At 44.0% G+C, this 22864-nt stretch overlaps 1 protein-coding gene across 1 annotated transcript in view; it reads right to left on the reverse strand.

The window, feature by feature from the left end:
• Positions 1-3832: 3832 nt before the first annotated feature.
• LOC126224746 (peripherin-2-like) overlaps positions 3833-22864 on the reverse strand; it is a 63994-nt gene continuing 44962 nt past the window's right edge. Inside the window, exons 3-4 of the mRNA XM_049942208.1 lie at positions 13007-13151; positions 3833-4045 (exon numbers count right to left, since the gene is read on the reverse strand). Of these exons, the coding sequence (XP_049798165.1) occupies positions 3833-4045; positions 13007-13151 (358 nt within the window). The remainder of the gene's footprint in view (positions 4046-13006; positions 13152-22864) is intronic.

The following is a 22864-nucleotide window of genomic DNA, read 5'->3' on the forward strand; positions in this document are numbered from 1 at the left end:
GCGTTTGGCCCGCTTTAAATCCTTACCGTGGAACGTTCAGTTTTTGTATCGCTCTCTTGCTCGGTTTTGCGAAACCAGACGAAGAACCCTTTGGTGAGGTCGTCTCTGGCGGCCCACTTGAATTTCCCACGCAACAGCCTGATTCAATAATTCCATGCTAATTAACTCTGAAATGACGCAACTTATCGAAATTGTTTCTTAACAATTATTTCTCACCACAACACACCCAGCAACACCGTTATAAGTTTTCATACTGTTTCTGACCACCCTGTATAAACCTTCCCATTAATTCCATTTTTTCGAATTTTTAAATTCTCTGGTAAATATCTGACCTCTTAATGTAGTGTTTTTTAGTCTTAATGTATTGCTACTTACTCTCTGTCTAAATAGTGGGACGTTAATATCAGTGACAGACCCCTCCGCCTCCGTTCATATTGGGCGAGGGAAATGAAATAATAATAAGGGGAAAAAAGTCAAATGTTGAGTGCTCCTGTGAACGGCACGCAGATGCTGCTTACTTATGTGCGACAGCATTATCAGTACCTGACAGAGTTCGCAAGTGACCTTATTGTGGGTCTCCATTTCGCCGTCTGGTCGAATCGTGCAATATCCAGTTTTGTGGAGCATTTGGATGTGACGGTGGCTCGATGTTGGACGTATGAGCAGGCATACTCGTCGTGAAACTTTCGGTCGACAACCTCTAACCATCTGCATCGCCGCCCTGTGCACCAAACTCATCGTAATCCCTTCACATCTGCGCCTGCCACTCGTGAACAAGTAATGGACTCCTTCTCACGCTGTCATCCAGCATCTTTCGTTGGAGACTATTAGGAGCCTGACTACGGAATTACCGTTCTATGCGTAGGTTGCCTTTGGTTGCGTTTGGAATCGTGCCGTAATCGGGAACTATGGACTGCTTATGAATACCGTCGTATTACGTTCAGCGGTAAATCTTGGTTCTGCACTATCACTGATGTCCGCTTCCGGTAGCTGAGTGGTCAGCGCGACAGAATGTCAATCCTGAGGGCCCGGGTTCGATTCCCGGCTGGCTCGGAGATTTTCTCCGCTCAGGGACTGGGTGTTGTGTTGTCCTCATCATCATCATCATTTCATCCCCATCGACGCGCAAGTCGCCGAAGTGGCGTCAAATCGAAAGACTTGCACCAGGCGAACGGTATACTAGACGGGAGGCCCTAGTCACACGACATTGTTGTACTATCACTGATGACCATTGTCGGCAACTAAGGTGGTGGTAACCTCCTATGGGTCCCTAAGATTACACACTACTTAATCTAAATTAAACTAACTTAAGCTAAAGACAACGCACACACCCACGCCCGAGGCCCCCAACCTCTGATGGGGAAATCCGCGTGAATCGTGGGAAGGCGCCTCGGACCACGCTGCTATCCCGCGCGGCGTCGGTGATTATGGTGGCGACCTGGGGAGAGGCCCCATTCTTCCAGTATTTTGGAGGGGCACAGCAGTGATACTCCTGGCGTCGCGGTGTCGGTAGTCATCGGCTATGACTTCAGGTCGTGGCTTGTAATTGAGGGAACTCTGACGGCACAAAAAAATGGTTCAAATGGCTCTGAGTACTATGCGACTTAACTTCTGAGGTCATCAGTCGCCTAGAACTTAGAACTAATTAAACCTAACTAACCTAAGGACATCACACACATCCATGCCCGAGGCAGGATTCGAACCTGCGACCGAGCGGTCGCTCGGCTCCAGACTGTAGCGCCCAGAACCGCACGGCCACCGCGGCCGGCTCTGGCGGCACATTGGTGTTCAAGGACATCCTGCATCCTCCCTGTTATATCTCATGCGACAGTACTTTGGTGCCATTTTTCAACATGAAGCACCTCGTCACACATGGCACGTGTCTCTGTGCACTGTCTGCATGATGTCTAGTTGCGCATGTGTCTGGCAAAATTCCCAGATTTGTCACCCACAAAATATGGGTAGGACCAACTTGGACATCACTTCCGTTCAGGACAGGCAGAAAAAGTGAGGAAGAGCAAAAGAAAAGGTGACAAGAGAGGACGAAATACTAAAAGAAGAGGAAAAAGGGAAATGATTCAAGGATTAGAAAGCACTAAAATGGGAAGGGGGAGGAGGTATATGAAAAGAACTCATTAGGAGATTCGGGTTGGACTGAGATGAGTAATACGAGGGGCGTTCAGAAAGTAAGCTCCGATCGGTCGCGAAATGGAAACGACTATGAAAATCCAATAAAGCTTTGCACAGATGTGTTGGGTAGTGTCTCTAGTATAACCCCAGTTAGCATCACGTCGCTCTTCTCATTTCTGAGCTCGCAGTGAGTGCGTAAAGATGTCTAGAAAATAGTGTCTGCCGCCAAGTACGAGGGCCTGGTGAGAAATTTCGCCTGAAGCTATGCAGCTAACATTACATAACTGTCGTGCTGTTTCTTCTTCAAGACAATTCTCAGCCGCATTCTGCAGGGGCAATGAAGATGCTCCTGCATCGTTTTCAAATGGAAATGTGAGATTACCCACAATACAGTCCGCAATTGTCTCCCCCTGAGTTTCATCTCTGGTCACATGAACCGCTGTCTTTGAAGACAACATTTTGACACAGACAACGAGGTGTAGGCCAGCGTGGAGAATTGGCGGAAAGCACTGGCGGCTGCCTTCTATGACGAGGCTATTGAAAAGTTGGTACAACGCTATGACAAAAGTCTAAGTCAGAACGGCGACTACGTAGAGAAGTAGCTGAAAGGTGTAGCTAATTGTTACAAGTAAAACATTTCTGATGTTCACTGTGGTTTCAATTTGGCAATCAATCGGAGCTTACTTTCTGAACAGGAACAGGCCTCGTAGTTCCATAGGACCTATCTCTGACTTGTGGAGAGAGGCTTGTTCCTCTGGTTTACATAATAAATGGAGTCACTCTTATTATATCAAATGAGCCAATGCAACGAAATTAAGAGTGTTTTTTAGGTTTGTTTTTCTTTTCTACTGCTTCTTACTGATCGTGAAAGAAACAAAAGATATCACGTTACTCTTACAAGCAATGCGACTCTGAACTCTGTGTTATTCCATTGTTTTAACTGTATCACACAAAAAAGAGATGTTAATACGTGTACTTTATATTAGTTACAACAGTTATGCACCAATTTGCCTCAGGAGAGGTTCTATGACAACTATCTCAACCGAGTCAATACATGCAATCCAGGCCAGGGGGCGTGCAACATTATACTGATATACTGATAAGCGAGCTCATACTGTCAAGTTACCAGACGGAGTGGCCGAGCGGTTCAAGGCGCTTCAGTCTGGAACCGCCTGACCGCTACGGTCGCAGGTTCGAATTCTGCCTCGGGCATGGATGTGTGTGATGTCCTTAGGTTAGTTAGGTTTAAGTAGTTCTAAGTTCTAGGGGACTGATGACCTCAGATGTTAAGTCCCATAGTGCTCAGAGCCATTTTTGAACTGTCATGTTCTTTGTAAATTTGACTCGAATTTAGGATCCCTGAAATAACATAACATTCCCTCCCAACCCGTGAAGGTTCATTTCTTTTCGTTGGCCCATGCTGGATACTTCACTTTTTGGTCAGGCAGTCCATAAAGTTCGAAGTTCCTGTGAAACACTGAAACATAGAACCATACAGTATACTATTGGTCGGTTTTGGTGAGATATATTTTATTAAGGGTGTAATCCTTTACTAAAATTGTGTAATCACAAATATACTGAAAATACACATTTTAGAAGTAATCACAAGCAAAACTTAAGCAGAATCTCGCTTTACTTTGAAAGCTCTGTCCAGTGTTTGGCGATGGTACCACAGTTAGAGAACCTGTGCGAGTCGACAGTATCACTTGTTGCGCAATGGTGATGATGCCCAGGGACGCTCTCCTTCCCAGTAGTTGCTGTCCTCTTCCGAAGAGTCTTCAGGCTGCATCTGGCCGGCCACCGGCTGGTACGCAGGAGCGGCACCAAACAGCCAGGCACGGAAGTACGGGCCTTCCTCTACCATCATAGAGAACAGCCCCGTCTGCAGAAGGCGCGTCCCGGCGCTCAGACACGCCTGAAAACACGGAAAACGCTTGTTTCAAAGAGAATGGCGGTTTTAGCATTTTTCTCGCTTAGCGAGTTATACAAACGATGCACAGCACTACAGCTAATTGCCACGTTCCATCAGTATCACACTTAGTAGGAAGTATCACTCATGGCCACAGCATACGAACTAACCTAGCCAGTACCCTGCAGAGGAATCAGTGGCGTAACTAAGCCATATCAGCCGGTGCCTGGCGCCGTTTCCGTGGGGGCGAAGTTTCGTGACAGGCAGAAAAAGTTAGGATTGACAAAAGAAAAAGGGACGAGAGTGGACGAAATACGAAATACTAAAAGAAGAAGAAGAAAAATGGAAATGATTCAAGGATTAGAAAGCACTAAAATGGGAAGGGAGAGGAGATGTATGAAAGAAACTCGTTAGGAGATTCGGGTTGGACTAAGATGAGTAATAGTTCCATAGGACCTATCTCTGCCTTGTACAGAGAGGCTTGTTTCTCTGGTTTACATAATAAATGGAGTCACTCTTATTATATCAAGTGAGCCAATGCAATGAAATTATTAAGAGTGTTTTTTAGGTTTGTTGTTTCTTTTCTACTACTTTTTATTGATCGTGAAAGAATCAATAAAAGACTCTGAACTGTGTGTTATTCCATTATTTGAATTGTATCACACAAAAAACAGTTGTTAATACGTGTATTTTATACTTCGTTATAAAGATGTGTTGATTTTAACAAACAAACAGATGAAGTAGCGATGAAATTTAAGAAAAATTGTGAGAGGTCAGCAAGAGGGTTGGTTCAAATGGCTCTAAGCACTATGGGACTTAACATCGGCGCCCGCATTTCGTGGTCGTGCGGTAGCGTTCTCGCTTCCCACGCCCGGGTTCGATTCCCGGCGGGGTCAGGGATTTTCTCTGCCTCGTGATGGCTGGGTGTTGTGTGCTGTCCTTAGGTTAGTTAGGTTTAAGTAGTTCTAAGTTCTAGGGGACTTATGACCACAGCAGTTGAGTCCCATAGTGCTCAGAGCCATTTGAACCACTTAACATCGGCAGCCAATAGTCCCCTAGACTTAGAACTACTTAAACCTAACTAACCTAAGGACAACAAACACATCCACGCCCGAGGCAGGATTCGAACCTGCGACCGTAGCAGCAGCGCGGTTTCGGATTGAAGCGCCTAGAACCGCCGGCCAGCAAGAGGGGGCGTGGGGTGTCGGATAGTTCAAGTTTTTCGTGGCAGTTACCCTAGTTATGCCACTGAGTGGCACATAAATGCATTTACAAATATTTTCGGATAGATGTGTTATTTTTTTCTAATTAATGACTATGTCTACGACTTTCCCCACGGAGGTCGTCAAAGCTGCACGAAAATAAAGCAAAAATTAGTTACTAGCCTCATTTTCAGAAGAAAAACAGAACATCTTGAACGACTAGAGATAGGACATTCATATTCACAGGATATTTACATTAGTATGTTCTGCAGAAATTATTAATACTTCCGTCACCTCGGTTCAGCAGGTGTCCCGTTGCCTAGGAGGCACAGGGTCCGCCACAGACCCTGATAACTCTTTCCGTAAGTGATGGCATCGATGCGTATAAGGCGCGAATGGCGTCCTGTTGTACAGCCATCCATGCTGCGGTCACCTGGTTCCAAAGTTTATCTGTGGTGGCTGGCATTGGATCACACCGGTGCACCCGCCGTTTCATCATATCCCACACATTTTCGATTGGCGACGAGTCTGGTGATGCGGCGGGCTAGGGCAAAAGACTGACATCCTGTGACAGCAAGAAGGCATGCGTTCGTGCAGAAACTTGTGGTCGTGCATTGTCTTGCTGAAAAATCGCGTCTGGCTACGAGTCGCAGGATGTCATTCACGTAGGTCGCACTGGTCACAGTGGCCTGGACACGCACCTACTGTGGTTTGTGGTTGTACCCAATAGCACCCCAAATCATAAGGCCTTGAGTTGGCGCTGTACATCTTGTGCGAATTCAGTCACTGTAATGATGCTGCCCCTGTCTGCCACGAACCAAAATGTAGCCATCATTTTCAAAGAATAGGAGCCTGGATTCGTCGGAAAACACTATCTGATGCCATTCCTGTCCCCCGTGACGTCGTTCCATATACCACTGCCAACTGGCGTGTTTGTGCGGAGAAGTGGACGGCGCGCACGTAACCCATGCTATAGTAAACGGTGACGGACTTTCACCCCTGACAATGTATAATGTGTTACACTGTTGCGCTAGAGCCAGGGAGGAAGCAGATCTATTCTGTAATGGCATTCGGACGAGGTGTCGATCTTCTCGGAGGGTGGTCTGGGAGGTAAGACCATCTCGTCATGTTCTGCAGCCTTCCGTGAACCACTCTGCACACACCCGCTGCAGTGCCGAAACGCTTCGTCCTATACGAGCAGCAATTTCCCGGATGGATGTGTAACAATCTCTCATGCCGGTGATGCCCTTGTTTCAGAATCACTGATTAGACGGTGCGATTCGCTCATACGTCTGCAAGACACCTTGCACTTCTGCTCAAATCACATTGATCCATTTATAGCAACAACAGGTAGGTGGTGTTGCACCACGATATCGATGTCGACCTTTAGCCGATGGGCCGACATAGTTCAAATGCTAATCATTTATACAGAACATGCTAATGTACATGTCCTGTGAATATGATCGTCCTGGCTCTAGCCATTCAAAGCGGTTTTTTTCTGAACTTGTGTGTATATTACGACTACGAAATAAGAGAACTCCTCAAAAATGGAAATATGGTCTAACCGTAGTCCTTCACAAGAAAGCGTACAGCCAATAGATATGGAACTACCAGTCCTCCCCCCCCCCCTTTACACATTCACTAAAGTTATTACCAACCGCACAGAGAAAAGAATGAACGTAAATCAAAATAAAAGAAAGGTAGTGGAGAGTAGCAAACAAAGTCATGTGGTGGTGAGAGAGTTAGAGTAGGGAATGAAATGTTGATAAAAGTAGACATGTTTTGTCATTTGGTCACCAGATTAACCGACGAAAGCAGAGGCCAAGAGGATATAAAGTACAGACTGACACTTGTAAGAAAACTTCTCTAAAGTTGAGAAATATATTAACAACGAAATTTAAAAATTTTTAATGTAAGAGTTTTGAAACTTTCCTGAAAATGCTTCTCTGAACTGTAGCCTTCTGTGGAACCGAAACGTAGACAATAACCTTTAGAGAAGAGAACACATGCGTCTGACATGTGTTGGATAAGAATCCTGAAGATTTGGTGGATAAATCAGAGGTACTGATCCGAAACGAGAATAAACGACCTTTATCACACAAGTCGATTGAAAGAAAGGCTAGGTTGTTAAGACATACTAGGAGACATCAAAGAATTTTTGGCTGAGTAATGGAGGAAAGTATTGGGGAAAATTATAGCGAGAAACCTAGACTCGCCTACAGTACGCACGTTCAAGTGGATAAAGGCAGTAGAGGCTATGCAGAGATTGCACAGGGCGGATTAGAGTGGCGAGTACTACAACACGAAAGTACATTCAACTTTAATCAAAAGGTGAACATGTATCTTTAGAAGTGGATATACCTCAAAGGGTCATTTGCAAGTTGTGAGTAAAATTGTATTCTGGAGCAATTCACTATTTCTTCTGGTATAAATCGATATTCCGAAAGCATCTGACTTAATTTCAACAAGAACTGCACTAAAAACATTTTTGAAGAGTCCGTTACATTTGACCAGGACAGTGAGACATACAGAATTGAAAGATTAGTCAGAGAAGGAGGCCCTATATTACTAAAGCTACTCTCATCAATTTTAGAGTAATTTTTCAGATCTCTTAGCTGCGAGAAATCTAAGGATGGAATCTGAAACCTTAGTTTTGCTGATGGCACTGTACGCTTTTCGTACAAATAAACTTCAACAACGCATGGAAGAACTTAATGGGACGAGATTGAAGTATGCCTCAAAATAATATACAACAATAACAAATCAGTTTGGTTGCTGTTGTGGCCTTCAGTTCGAAAACCGGTTTGATGCTGCTCTCCACGCTAGTCTGTCCTCTGCGAGTCTCCTCATCTCTGCATACTTACCGCAACCAGCACCAACTTCCACTTGCTTTCGGTTTTTAAGTCTTGATCTTTACAATTTTAACCCCCAGCGTTTCCTTCTATAGGTTGATTCTTATTACCGTTTACAAAACCATTAAGTGACTTGGATGATGCTGAGGCAAGTACTTTAATACAAGACACATGGAGCCGCAAATGTTGGGAAACACACCAAAAGTGAATAACATATGTTGAACATGTGACGTCAGTAGATGACATACCGTGCCCAACGATAAATAAAGGCCTGAGTGCATGTCCGTGAGACGTCAGCAATGTAGTGTTCGAGGTCAAAGCCCTTTGGTCAAATCTTTGACAGTGTAGTAGGGAACGCTTCATCAATGATCTGTTATAAAAGCTAGAGGGACGGCCGTTGTTTACACGTTCATTCGTTTGCTTTGGTTAATTTAAGCTAAAAAATGACGAAATATATTTGATGCGTGACTACTGTCAAAGTGACAATTGCAAAGCATCAAGAATACGAAATTCTCATAATACAAAGCACACTGACTACAAGAACTGCAACAAGCGATTGGAATATCGCAAAGAAATAGCTTATATTGTTGGTTTACACATATATGACTTTTACATACATTTTAGATGAGATACATAAGATTATGACACTTTATGATGAGAGGTTGCTAAAATGTAACCACATGCGAGAGAAGAGAAAACAGCAATAAATAGTTCAGAATGAATTCTGTATGGAAGAGAAAGGAAATAAGTTATGAAATATTTGAATATATTGACATAATTTTGTTTCACTGACATGCATTTGCTTCAAAGGTTTTTTGTGAGATGGAGTAGGACCACAAATACGGTTTTGCTACGAGAATAATAATGAAAAATTTATCTAAAGTTGGACTTAATTTGCCTATGTGGTGTCAGTTTTTGTCAAAAGCTGTCCGGTTTGTCATTGGGTTACCAAATTTTCCCTAACGCTGTCAGGTGTTGTCCTAATGCTGTCAGATTTTATCTGATTGTTGTCAAAGAGGAAGGGTGTTGTTTATTCTGTGTTAGACTAAAAAGAGGGTCTGTGCACAACTTACAGTGAAAGTCGTCGCATTGATAACATGTGGACTGAAAATTAACTGAGACAGTACGAGGTGTGGCTAGAAAAAAACCGGACTAGTACTGGTGAAACAATAAAACGAATGCAATAAGGCTGAAAGTCGCGTGGCCTGTCACGTGACTCTCGCTCTGCCTACTGCTCGAGTTTCATTTGCCTCCTGCACTCAGTCTGCCCGTGGCGTCTGTTTTAAGTAGTTGACGTTTTGTCTGTGCGTCGGAAAATGTTGAGTGTACAGAAAGAACAGCGCGTTAACATCAAATTTTGTTTCAAACTAGGAAAATCTGCAAGTGAAACGTTTGTAATGTTACAACAAGTGTACGGCGATGATTGTTTATCGCGAACACAAGTGTTTGAGTGGTTTAAACGATTTAAAGATGGCCGCGAAGACACCAGTGATGACACTCGCACTGGCAGACCATTGTCAGCAAAAACTGATGCAAACATTGAAAAAATCGGTACACTTGTTCGACAAGATCGCCGTTTAACAATCAGAGCAGTGTCTGAGTTAACAGGAGTTGACAAGGAAAGTCTCGAACAAGTGATCATTGAGTGGTGGAGGCCAGAGTGATCTATATACAGGGCGAGTCACCTAACTATTGCCACCTAGAATAACTGTGAAAGTGTGATGGTAGCTGAAACGTTTGTGGGGCAAATGTTTAATGAGACAACGGGGGCCATAATATGACGTTGGTTTTTTGTTGCTAATTGGGGTCGCATCAGAGATATGAAGGCCAACTTCTTTTTAAAAATGGGATGCTATAGTTTGGTGCTTATTTTCTGATAGCGGTTATCGAGTCGAATCTAATGCTGTGTAACAGTAAGGTCTTTGAAGGTCAACAAAGGTAACAAAAGTTGCATGAATGTCCATTTACAGAAGGTGTTCAAAGTGATGACCATTGGTATCAATGTAGTACTGCAATCGTGTTATCATGGATTGAGTGGTATTCCTTATCACATCGGCACTTATCGAAGCACATGCTCTGACAATTGTCTCTCGTATATCGTGCAAATACTTAGTATTCGCCGAATATGGCGTATCCATCTAAAGTGCCATTGACATGTGAACACCATTCTGTGGTTTCGCAATACAACACCATCGTCGAAATCAAGCGAATGTGAATGATATATTTCATCGAAGAACAAGAGAATGCCAACGAAATTCAGTGAGCGCTAGAGACTTATACACTGAAAGATATCCTCAACGTACTCACAGTATACGTCATAATACGTATGATACATTGAGAATAACTGGATCTTTAACACATTGGAAACATATCCCGCAAAGGAAAGTTAATAACGAGAAAACGGAAATTGGTACTGCCACTGTGGTTCGAGATCCTTGTGTTAGTTCGCGTCAAAAAGCAAGGCAATCTGGCATGAGCCAGAGTAGTGTAGTTCGTGTTCTGCATCGCCATAAATATCACACACACATCACCACAACAGTCTCCACCAAGAATTAACTGGTACGGATTGTATGCATCGTATTGAATTCTGCTGATGGACTCAACTTCAGATTCAGAGGGATGACACATTTATTAATTTGATTTTATTTACTGAGGAGGCTACATTCACGAACCGTGAAACTGTTAATTTGCATAACATGCCTTATTGGGCAATTGAAAATCCATGTTGTCTGCGGCAACTGTGGTCGGTGACTGTATGGCGTGGGATTGTGGAGGACAGAATTATAGGCCCTCACTTCATTGAAGCCTGTCTAATAAAGGGGGCGCAGTCTAAAGAAAGTCAAACATATGTTCTGCCAATCTCAAAATTACATTTAGGATAGAATCTGACATTGAGCATATCAGATTTATACAATTTTTGCACTCTATGTATTTTTTGAGAATGAATTATTTACGGTATCCATATTGTGCTTCATTCTAGTGGGATCCATAGGAAAACTGGTTTGATTTGCTAATAATGAGTAAAACAAATTCCTAGGTGCAGGTTGCTAATCGTAGGGTCATTTTAATCATTTGTAGGCATTAGAATACCATCACAAAAGCAACATTAGGCTACCGCACATACACATGCCATATGTTACAAACACCACTCGGATTTATACAAGATCGTGTGACTCATCTCTCCAGTTCTATCTTTCGCTGCGCAATGCAAGCCCAATACAAAATGATGTGTTGTGGGAAGCAGCTGTCCAAGTGACGCCCCGTAGCCACCCTTCCAGCAAAGAGTTTCTGGCGATCCTACCAGACAAACTAGTGGTCATAATGCATAATGCCTTCACTCTGTGCAAGGAATGACTATCTGATGTGGCTGTTTGCGTATGAATCTGTAGGCCGCTGAAATCCTAGGACGAATGACAAGTGTCGCTTCCTTACACTAATGGCGACAACAGTGATACCAGATGTTACGTCATGTCCAACATGGTAAGAAACCTCCAGGGAAGGACCATCGAGTATCCAATATTGCTGAAACTGTACCTGTCGACGCTGTCCTGAAGTGTCTGAATAATCCAGTGCGATATACAGGAGATGAAGAAATTCTTTCAATAACCCAAATACAGTGACACATGAGATGTATTCGCAGTTGCGAATATGGACAAGCATCAACTGTATAATGGAATGACGACAGTGAAAATTTGTGCCGGACCGGAACTCGACCCGGATTTCCTGCTTATCGCTAGCGGTCTATGGTTGACAACATATGAAAGTTTGGGGTCTAACGGTCAGTCGTCCCCAGATAGCCTAATGGTAAGTCGACTGCCTGCAATAAATGGGAAATCTGGGTTCGAGTCCCAGTCCAGCACAAAATTTCATTGACGTCATTCCATTACACAGCTGATGGTTGTCCATAATCGCAACTGCAAATACATCCCATGTATTTCATAATGGCTGTAGACCCCATAGTGCCTGTTCCTTTGGACATACATGCATGTCCAAAGGAACATTGCATCACAATTCGAAATAACAAGCACTGCAATATCGTAAATACAGGATGTTTGAAAAAGGACTCCCTAGTTTTAAGTAAAAATTAATGAAAAATTACATCAATGAGTACATATCATGAAAGAGAATTCCTTCAAGTTTTGTTTAATGTTAACAGACTTCTACATGGGATCCATTTGTTGCCCTGTACACGTCGAGACAATACTCCACTTCTCGCCACACTTTCACCAATATTTCAGGTGTAACTGTCCCTTTTGTAGCAACGATTCTTTCCCGTACATGACTGATGCCTCTGATCTTTTCACTGTACACAATATTTTTTATGTGGCCCAAAAAGAATCTGTTCAACAACATCTTCAGAAGTTCTCAGTCTACCTGGTGATTTTGATTTTGAAACACTTACGGTTTCCTTGAAAGACTTCAGCCAATGACGGATAGTTTTTGCTGTAAGTGGTTCACCATCATACTGACGTCTAAAATTGCGTTGCACTGTTATAATGACTCAGTTTTCACAAGCCAAATAATACACTGCACTTCCTGTTACTGAGCTGCTCTGCACTCCACTGCACGCGCGCCTGGACCGAACTGAGGGAACAGAGGAAAAAAACAGCGCTGGTGCCATCTCAAGGTCAAGCAGACCTCTCAACTGCAGGGCACCAAACTTGGCGGGTTGATGAATCAAACACCACAAACTAGAATAGTGTATGTCTCTTTGTACAGAATCTAGTACACATTAAAACTAGGGAGTACTTTTTCAAACACCCTGTACAGTTATTGCAATGCGAACTTCCTCGCACCGAGTATATGGTGCATTTTCCACTGTTCAGTTTTCATTTTCCCTTCTCAAAAACTGCACACGCAAGAGTTGTGAATGCTCGTAAATGATTTCAGTGATAAACAAGATCACGGATTACTCTTATTAGAGGCTGCATAACCTGTAGGATAAAGAAGCAAATCAGCAAGGCGGCGGCACTTCGCATGAGGTGACGGTCGGCACGCTGTATCGCCTTGCGGCAGCCAGACTTCCACAGTGACATGCCCAGCCTCTGCGGGTCGTACCTGCAACCAGCAACGCACTTCGCACCAGTCTCACACACTTCACTTCACTCACTCACGATACATAGAGCGATTATGAGTTTCCTGGAAGATACTCGGTCTCACTGCTTATGAACCTTCTACAGTACCATAACTATCTGTACTGTCAACGATATTTGTTTTAATTGTTAATTCATGGAGATGACGGTGATGTACTGCTTTCTTCATCTTTGCCCACGTTCACATATCTCACACACACACACACACACACACACGTGTGAACGGGGCTATTCAGAAGACAAATGTGCGAAGACTATTACGTTGGTGCATAAGTTCGTAGTCTTTTTGTTTTGCATGTTGGTATTCCGTATGCTATGGATTTATATATCAATAGTCATTTTTTATTTAAAGTTCACTGTTGCTATTTGAGCTTACATATTCTCATTTTGTCATTTGGAAATGATGAGTGGAGTTATGGACACTAGAAGATGGAATGCCATGTGGAGAAATCGGGACATATTCTTCTGTTTGAGTTCAGTAGAGAGGTGACAGCAGCGGAGGCAGCCAGAAACTTTTACGCCGGGTATGCTATGGACAGAGCACGACAAGAAAATTGTTTTCTCGTTTTAAGGAGGATCGTTTTGACATTAGTGACTCTCCAAGTTCAGGAAGAGCTTTGGGCTTTGATGAAGATCATAGAAACATATTAATTCACAATGATCCACATTAGTGTACTCGAGAAATGAAATCATTCCACCACTGTGAAAACATTTGCATGCAATGGGGAAGGTTCAAATAACAGGTGTTCGGGTACTGTATGCTCTAAGTCAAAATTACAAAAATCAGCGGTTGCATGTCTGATTACTCGTCATCAAATGGGTCATGAACAACATCAACCATTCCTCTCCTGTCTCATTATGGGTGACGATAAATGGTCACTTCGTGTTAATATAAGGAAAAGAAAGGAACGGTTGATCCCAGACAACGCAGCAACTCGCTGTACAAAAACCTGCTAGCAGCCATGAAAGATAATGCTATGCATCTGATGAAACGGTGACTGTCTGGTGTACTATAAACTGCTTCTCCGAGGTGTAACCATCCCTGCTGAGATTTATTGTCACCAACTGAGACGTCTTGCAGACGCAGTCCGAGAACAAAGACCATGAAGACCGTGTGAAGCGATCTTACCCCACGATAACGGCTACCCACATTTTACTGGATCAGCGGTTCCCAATCTTTTTCCAAGCGGGAACATCTTCTACAACGACCTGAGTTGGGTGAACTACTGACTTTTAAATATACATACAGTAGACGTGTACAAACTTTAATTCTAAGCAAAAGGTCTTAATAGATCAAAGTCTTGTCGGGTCTTCGGCCAGATCAAATTGTCATCTACCCACAATATTACCGCGGTCCACTGCGATGCACTGATCCTGCTGAAGACCCGACAAGAACTTGAGCTGCTATTAGGCCGGGAAAGTCTACATAGTCACAAAAGGTTTAATAACCTTAAATTAACTCAACCGTTAACAGTTAAAACCTAAAATTACTCCAGTTCTAGCTTAAAAGCTACACAACACTTAGGCCTAGTGGCAATAATAAATAAAAGTTTTGATTGTAATTACTTGCCTCTTCCTTGGAATTCAGTGAGAAGATTGCACCTGCTTTCTATCCCACAGGGCTTTGAAGTCAGAAACCCTAAAAGTTAAAGTGTCAAATCAGCCCGCCTGACTAGCTGTGCAGTCTAAGGCGTGCCGGTCCCCGACACGAATCCGCCCGGCGGATTTTTGTCGAGGTCCGGTGTGCCGGCCAGCCTGTGGCCGGTTTTTAAGGCGGTTTTCCAACTGCCTCGGCGAATGCGAGCTGGTTCCCCGTATTCCGCCTCAGTTACACTATGTCGGCGATTGCTGCGCAAACACTGTCTTCGCGTACGCGTACACCACCAATACTCTACCACGCAAACATTTGGGGTTACACTTGTCTGGAATGAGACGTTCCCGGGGGCTCCATTGTGGGCCGAACCGCACAATAACCCTAGGTTCGGTGTGGGACGGAGGTGGGGTGAGTGGACTGCTGTAGCCTGTTGTGGGGTTGTGTATCACTGAGGGCTACGGCAGGGACGGAGCCTATCCGTCGTTTCTAGATCCCCAGTTCAATACATACATACATAAATACATGCAAACAAGTCTCAAATCACTAACAGCACGAAGTCTGTTTCTGTATTTATTTTTTGAATAGGCATATGAAGAAAGCTACTTTTCCACAAATATGTGGATGAAAAGGGTAATGAAGCTTTTATCTCTTTATTCGATAACACTGGGAACTCCTTTAAACTTAACCAATAACCAGTTAATGAGAAATATTTATAACGTTTCTGTAACGGAAAATCAGTGGAAATTTCTATTAGCAGCTCTTTTTCAGTAGTTATTATCGGACATATTACGGCAATATTCTCTCAAGCTTCTCCAAGTCTCTTGAAATATTCTTTAACCATGATCTTGCTATTTTCGTCCAAAGAAAGATGATTATCCACAAATAAGTCGTGAGGGGTATCAAAGCACTCGGTTTGATTCCTATTGAAACACGTTTCCCAAAAATTAAGTTTTTAATGAATGTTTCTATACTATCTTGCACGCCATAAACGTTTATATTTGATCCTGTAGAAGTAAGTTTAAACTGTCAATTTTTGAGAACATGTCTGATAGAACAGCTAAAGTCTGAAATCAGATTTCACAATGTGTCCAAGAATCGTTAGGCGCTACCGATTGCACTTCGTCAACAAACCTAGCATCACACTCTGTTATAGCTTTCACACCATCTGAACAAATGCCCACACAGCGACTCCAGTCTGTCGAATTTTCGCGTTAATATTCGTCGGTTAACTTAAAAATACCTCCTACCGTAGTTCTTTCTTTTATGGGTTTGCAGAATAGCAGCACCTCTTCTACAGACCTACCGTTAATATAACGGACAAAGAGGTAACAAAACGGCTAAATTGGCAACATCAGTCGTACCGTCAAGCTGAATCGTAAAAGAAGGACTGGCACAAACTCTTTCCAAAATTTCATTTTACACATTTGACATATCTTTAATCTGGCGGCTGATCGTATTGTCGGACAATGGTACCATATAAATTTTTTTGTGAAAGATTCTTCGAGCATGAAATGTACTACATCATTTATACATGGTCGCACTAAAGCTTCAGCTATTGAATGAGGTTTTGCAGTTTTGTAACTAACGTGATAAGACGCTTCAAGAGCATTCTCACTGTCAGTGTTTGCAGCTATATAAAATTAGTTAAATCATATTTTGACTCGTTAGCTATTCGTACAAAAAAGTCAGCTGAGAAGGTTTCAGTCTACTGTTAGCAAGAACATCTCCACAAACAACACACTGCGATCTTGGGCAGTTCTTGTCACGGTACTTTCTTTGCTTTATACACGGTTCACTTTTCTCGGACTGACATACATTACTAGAGGCTGAACGACTTGTTGACACAATACTAACTTGCGATTTTGTTAAACCTTGTCTCCCTTTCAAACTTCCACATCCCAACCAATTACCCATTTTAATGTGAACGGTAATGTTTCTGTTACATAATGACAAATTACTACATTTGCCACAAGCAAAGAAGAAGCAGGCTATCGTTGAAAATAAAAGGTCTGACTGCCATGTGACGGTTCCTCAGTGCGGTCGCGGTAGTCTTGTTCGTATCGCTACAAAACAGAGAAGCTGGCAGACTAAATTAATATTGTAGCGAAACCAAATGCATGCCTAACGTTGTTACATGACTGTAAATCGCAATTCGCCATAAATATTAATTTATTGTTAAAATAATGTCAAATTCCCTATGTTACGCATATATAACATGGGTTAATTTAATTTTAAAATATTATTATTATTATTATCATATGCCAGACTGACAAATAACACTACACAGGTGTTGGATTGAGAAGTCATTCCGCACCCAGCTTATTCAGCTGATGTTGCACCCTTAGATTTTCACTTTTTCGCTCTCTAACGAACTACCTCCAAGATACTTTCTTTCCGGATAAAAATGCGCTCCGAACATGTCTCGACGAGCCCTTCGCGTCATAACCACGTGATTTATATAGTCGGGTGATCGAAAAGTTAACCCAGCACTGACAGACTGTTGTAAATTGCTATTGAGAATATGTTACTGATGACCGAATTCTCTGTTATGTGTATCTGTTGAGTTTATTAAACTTATGGAAAAATCCTACGAATTTATGCATCAGCCTAATACAAGACATACGGAAGAATAATCCATGTCAGTCGATAAAGTATTTCTGCAAGTTTCGATTCGCAGTGTGCATTATGACATTGTTGCATTATCAGAGAGGCATGTCAGAACATGTAGACAAATCATCGACTCTGTACTGTCGCATCGATTTAGTTCACGCCTGCAGATTTGCATCTCAATGAACAGATTTCCATAGCAGGCTGCCGTGGCGCCTTCACAAGCAGTTCACGTCAGCGTCATTAATGAACTGCAAGCACGTAGTGACAGTTACCGCGCCACACACGAGGCTCATATTGAGCACCTGCATTATAAGTTTAAAACATATAGAAATCGGTTATGCGCTGATACGTGTCCATTTTCAATATAGTTTTTGCGCAATCATCTTCTGAAATCCTATAGCACATGAATAACGCTGAATATTCAGCTTGTAAAGGGTATAACTGCAGATATTTTTATATGTGGTACCTTCATATCTACACGTATCAGTGTGTTGTTTGTTTTTCCTGAGCATCAAAGAGTCTTCCCACTGTTGTTGTTGTTGTGGTCTTCAGTCCTGAGACTGGTTTGATGGAGCTCTCCATGCTACTCTATCCTGTGCAAGCTTCTTCATCTCCCAGTACCTACTGCAACCTACATCCTTCTGAATCTGCTTGGTGTATTGATCTCTTGGTCTGCCTCTACGATTTTTACCCTCCACGCAGCCCTCCAATACGAAATTGGTGATCCCTTGATGCCTCAGAACATGTCCTACCAACCAATCCCTTCTTCTAGTCAAGTTGTGCCACAAACTTCTCTCCTCCCAAATCCTATTCAACACCTCCTCATTAGTTATGTGATCTACCCATCTAATCTTCGCCGGCCGAAGTGGCCGTGCGGTTAAAGGCGCTGCAGTCTGGAACCGCAAGACCGCTACGGTCGCAGGTTCGAATCCTGCCTCGGGCATGGATGTTTGTGATGTCCTTAGGTTAGTTAGGTTTAACTAGTTCTAAGTTCTAGGGGACTAATGACCTCAGCAGTTGAGTCCCATAGTGCTCAGAGCCATTTGAACCATTTGAGCCATCTAATCTTCAGCATTCTTCTGTAGCACCACATTTCGAAAGCTTCTATTCTCTTCTTGTTTAAACTATTTATCGTCCATGTTTCACTTCCATACATGGCTACACTCCATACAAATACTTTCAGAAACGACTTCCTGACACTTCCCACTAACACATCAAATAATTTATTACCTGATGTTTTATGGACGGTAGTAACTGCATCACTCACTGAACTATGCCGGCAGTACGGACTAACCGTTTTGCGACCACTCATCCACACTTCAACACTGGGCGTACTGCCCAGGGGAAAAATGACTTCCTCCTGCCGCAAGCCGCGTGAGGTAGCTGCGCGGTCTCAGGCGCCTTGCCACGGTTCGCGCGGCTCCCTCTGTCGGAGGTTCAAGTCCTCCCTCGGGCATGGGTCTGTGTGTAAGTTAGTTTAAGTTAGATTAAGTAATGTGTAAACCAAGGGACCGATGACCTCCGCAGTTTGGTCCCATAGGAAATTACCACCACCTGCCGCATTTACTTGAAGGTACTAACCAACCAAAAAAATGCTATTCCTAATTGCTAGAATTATTAGACTGCAAATGAATAAATACTAATGTGATGTCGTTCAGTACACTGTACTGTGTCACCAGCAAAAATGTCTCCACTTACACCCATTACGCGCTGTAAAACATATATTTGTATAAGCATTTCATTTGTTAATGATGTTATTAATTTACACATATAGCGCCGTTACCGGTTTACAACCGACAGGTTCATCTTTACACGGGTGTTCACGTCCAGCTGCACATTTATTGATTTTTACATTGGTTTTCGGCTTTTTATTTCCCCTTGTGGTGTAAGACCTGTGGGACAGTTGCGCCCTGCACTAAAAAGTGATGTTGTAGCCAATGATCTAATTCAACGCAACTCTCCCTAATGACGATTAAGCACAATGTAAACAAATCTTCAAAGTTGAGTTATAGTTCACTAACGTCGAGAATCCCTCGTCGTCTGGTTGTAATGTTGTTTGCTTGTCTTCACGTAATAGTTCAGGCTACATGAAGCACTTAATCTGATTCATATACGCCTACACAGCGTAAAGCACACACAAACACACACGCGCGCGCCAAAAAGTTGTTGCCACACGGAAAAATATATACAAAGATGACGATATCGCAACTAAAACAAGGCTACAGAATTTCTCACAGCTGAATAAACGTGTTAACAGTTATTGCGTTTACTTTTGAAATTATGAACAGTTTACACACTTTTTTTTCATCTGTCACGTTTTCATTTGCTCCCTTACATATATGATACTGGTTCAAAACATGACAGACCAATAGCCCTGCTGAACCCATGGGACTGCATGCCTCAGACGTGGCTTGATACTTGCCAACTTGCCTCAACCACACTCTTCAACGGCAATCATCACATATCAGATAAAATGCGAACTTCCCCCCAGGGGGTCCACAACTCTTTTGTGGATACATGCGTAGCAAGCACGGGACCCCGAGCTAATGTGGCCCTCCTTCCTTTCCGGGCTGCATACCTTCCCTTTCCACATCCTTCCTCATCCCCCATCTTCGTCTCCCCCCCCCCCTCACCTCAGCCTCTTTCCTTCCCTTTCTCCCCCTCTGGGAGTATGTTTTGTGCCTAGGTCCGGAGACGGACGCTCCAAAACATAACACATTCTTCGCTTTCTCTGCTTGCAAGTCTTCATCCTTCCTTTGTCCTTCTCTTGTCCTTACCTCTTCTCTTTCCCCTTTTCTCCGCTGCGGCGTTTGAGACCTCTCTTCCTTCCTTTCCCTTTGTTTTTCCCTTTCTCTTTTTTCCTCCCTGTGCGTGTCTGAAGGCTGACCCACGCATTTCCATGCATAGCCAGTGACGGGGTAACGCGTAATTCCCCACCCCAGGTAGGCAGGTAGTACACGTACGTACCCCCTGGTAACGGCCAGGCCCAGGGAGGGGTGATTACCTGAGCTGATACCTTACGAATGTGCCTATTGGTCCCTCCGGCCGTTTCTTGGGAGGTGTGACCTGAGGTGTGAACAATCACCTAAGGCGGGAGTGCCCTCAGAGAGGGCCCCCACAAGGAAGGAGCGCGCCATCGGAGACGCCAGTAATCGTGGGGGATACATTCGCAATGGTTTCCTCATCTTCTACTATGTCTGCTCACAAGCGTAAGTTCAATGAGTCTCAGCCACAGACAGTCCTTCCATCGTTGCCACAGTTCCTTGTTGTTTCTCGGTCTGACGAAGGTCACGACTTCTCCACGGTCAACCGTTTCATTATTCAGAAAGGTGTCGACGCATTTGCAGGTCCTGTAACGTCTTGTTCCAGATTACGAAATGGCACCTTGTTGTTAGAAACAGTCAGTGCCCTCCAGGCACAAAAATTGCTGCGTACTTCACTGCTACACACCATCCCTGTCCGGGTGGAAGTGCACCGCACTTTAAATTTCTCACGTGGGGTCGTTTATACACACTCCCTCTACGGATTGTCTGACGAGGAAATTCAACACTACCTGTCTGACCAGGCCATAAAGGCTGTTCATAGAGTCATGAAAAGGGTTGACACGAACATCATTCCAACCCGTACTGTCTTCTTGACATTTGACAGAGTTCAACTCCCATCGAACATAAAAGCGAGCTCTGAGATAATTTCCGTTCACCCTTACATCCCAAACCCTACACGATGCTATCGGTGTCAACGGTTCAATCACACCAGCCAGTCCTGTTCCAATCCGGCCAAATGTGTTACGTGTGGCAAGGATGCCCATGAGGGTGCTTGTCCACCTCCATCCCCTCGTTGCATCAACTGTATGGGTGACCACGCTGCTTCCTCTAGAGATTTCCCCATTTTTAAAGACGAAAAGCTCATTCAGGAAATCAGAGTGAAGGAAAAGGTGTCGACCTTTGCTGCTCGAAAATTATTCGCCAGTCGAAAGCCCACTGTGCCTCAGACAGGAAAATACAGCACTGTCCTTGCCCCTCCTCAACCAGCAAAGGAGGCAGCCACGCAGACTTGTGATCTCACCTTTAGTGCCATGGTCGTCAGATCGGCCAGCGCAAAGATCGCCTGTTCAACCTCCCCACTTTCGCCTGCTCACTCTATGGCTCACCCTTCATCGGGTTCTGCTAAATCTCGAGCCCAAAAGTCAGACACCAAGACATCCAAAAAAGAGCCTACTCGTGAAGATTTTTTACGTACCCCAACTTCACAACCATCGGTTCCTCCTTCATCTAAACATCCTGTTTCCAAGAAGGCTAATAAGAAACCCAGTTCCTCTCCTTCTCCGCCACGGCGTGTCTCGTCTACAGCATCACCTGGCGGTAGCCGCCCTTGGCCGTCTTCTGTGTCGCCGAGGCGCACTGCTGGCGGCCGATCAACCGGCCGATCGCTGGTGGCAGGAGCTGCTCCTGAACAACCTATGGATCAGGATCTTCTGCCTTCAGCTGAATGCCGTTCCACGCTGTCGGTCGCAAGCTCTGAGCAGCCGTTGAGTTGACGGCAACCTTGGTCACATTCTTCCATTTTCTGTCCACCCTATGTCCATTATCCACTGGAATATCCGCGGCATTCGAGCCAATCGGGATGAATTGTCGATCCTCTTACGATCCTACTGGCTGGTCATCTTTAGTCTTCAGGAAACAAAGCTGCGTCCCCACGACCGCTTTGTTCTCCCCCATTTTCAGTCAGTCCGATTTGATCTCCCCTCTGTTGAAGGCACTCCAGCACATGGAGGACTCATGTTTCTTCTCCATGATACTCTCCATTATCACCCAATCTCCTGAAACACTTCCTTCCAAGCTGTCGCTGTCCGTCTTTCCCTTTCTGGATGCACCTTCTCTCTTTGTACTGTATACATTCCATCGTCCACACCAATGGCACGAGCTGATCTCCTTCATCTTCTTGGTCAGCTTCCACCCCCCTATTTGCTGGTTGGGGACTTCAATGCCCGAAGTGGCCGTGCGGTTAAACGCGCTGCAGTCTGGAACCGCAAGACCGCTACGGTCGCAGGTTCGAATCCTGCCTCGGGCATGGATGTTTGTGATGTCCTTAGGTTAGTTAGGTTTAACTAGTTCTAAGTTCTAGGGGACTAATGACCTCAGCAGTTGAGTCCCATAGTGCTCAGAGCCATTATAGCCACTTCAATGCCCACCACCCGCTTTGGGGATCTCCACATCCTTGTCTGCGTGGCTCACTATTGATAGACGTCTTCCACCATGCGGATCTTGTTTGCCTCAACACTGGGGACCCTACATTTTTGTCTGCCTCCACGACAAATTTCTCTCATTTGGACCTTTCGGTCGGTACTGTTCCGCTAGCTCGGCGCTTCGAATGGTTCGCCCTTGCTGATACACACTCGAGTGATCACTTTCCATGTGTCCTTAGATTGCAGCCACGACTGCCATATATGCGCCTGCGACGCTGGAAGTTTGCCC

The sequence above is a fragment of the Schistocerca nitens genome, chromosome 1, assembly GCF_023898315.1.
Source record: "Schistocerca nitens isolate TAMUIC-IGC-003100 chromosome 1, iqSchNite1.1, whole genome shotgun sequence".
In the NCBI taxonomy this organism is placed as follows: domain Eukaryota; kingdom Metazoa; phylum Arthropoda; class Insecta; order Orthoptera; family Acrididae; genus Schistocerca; species Schistocerca nitens.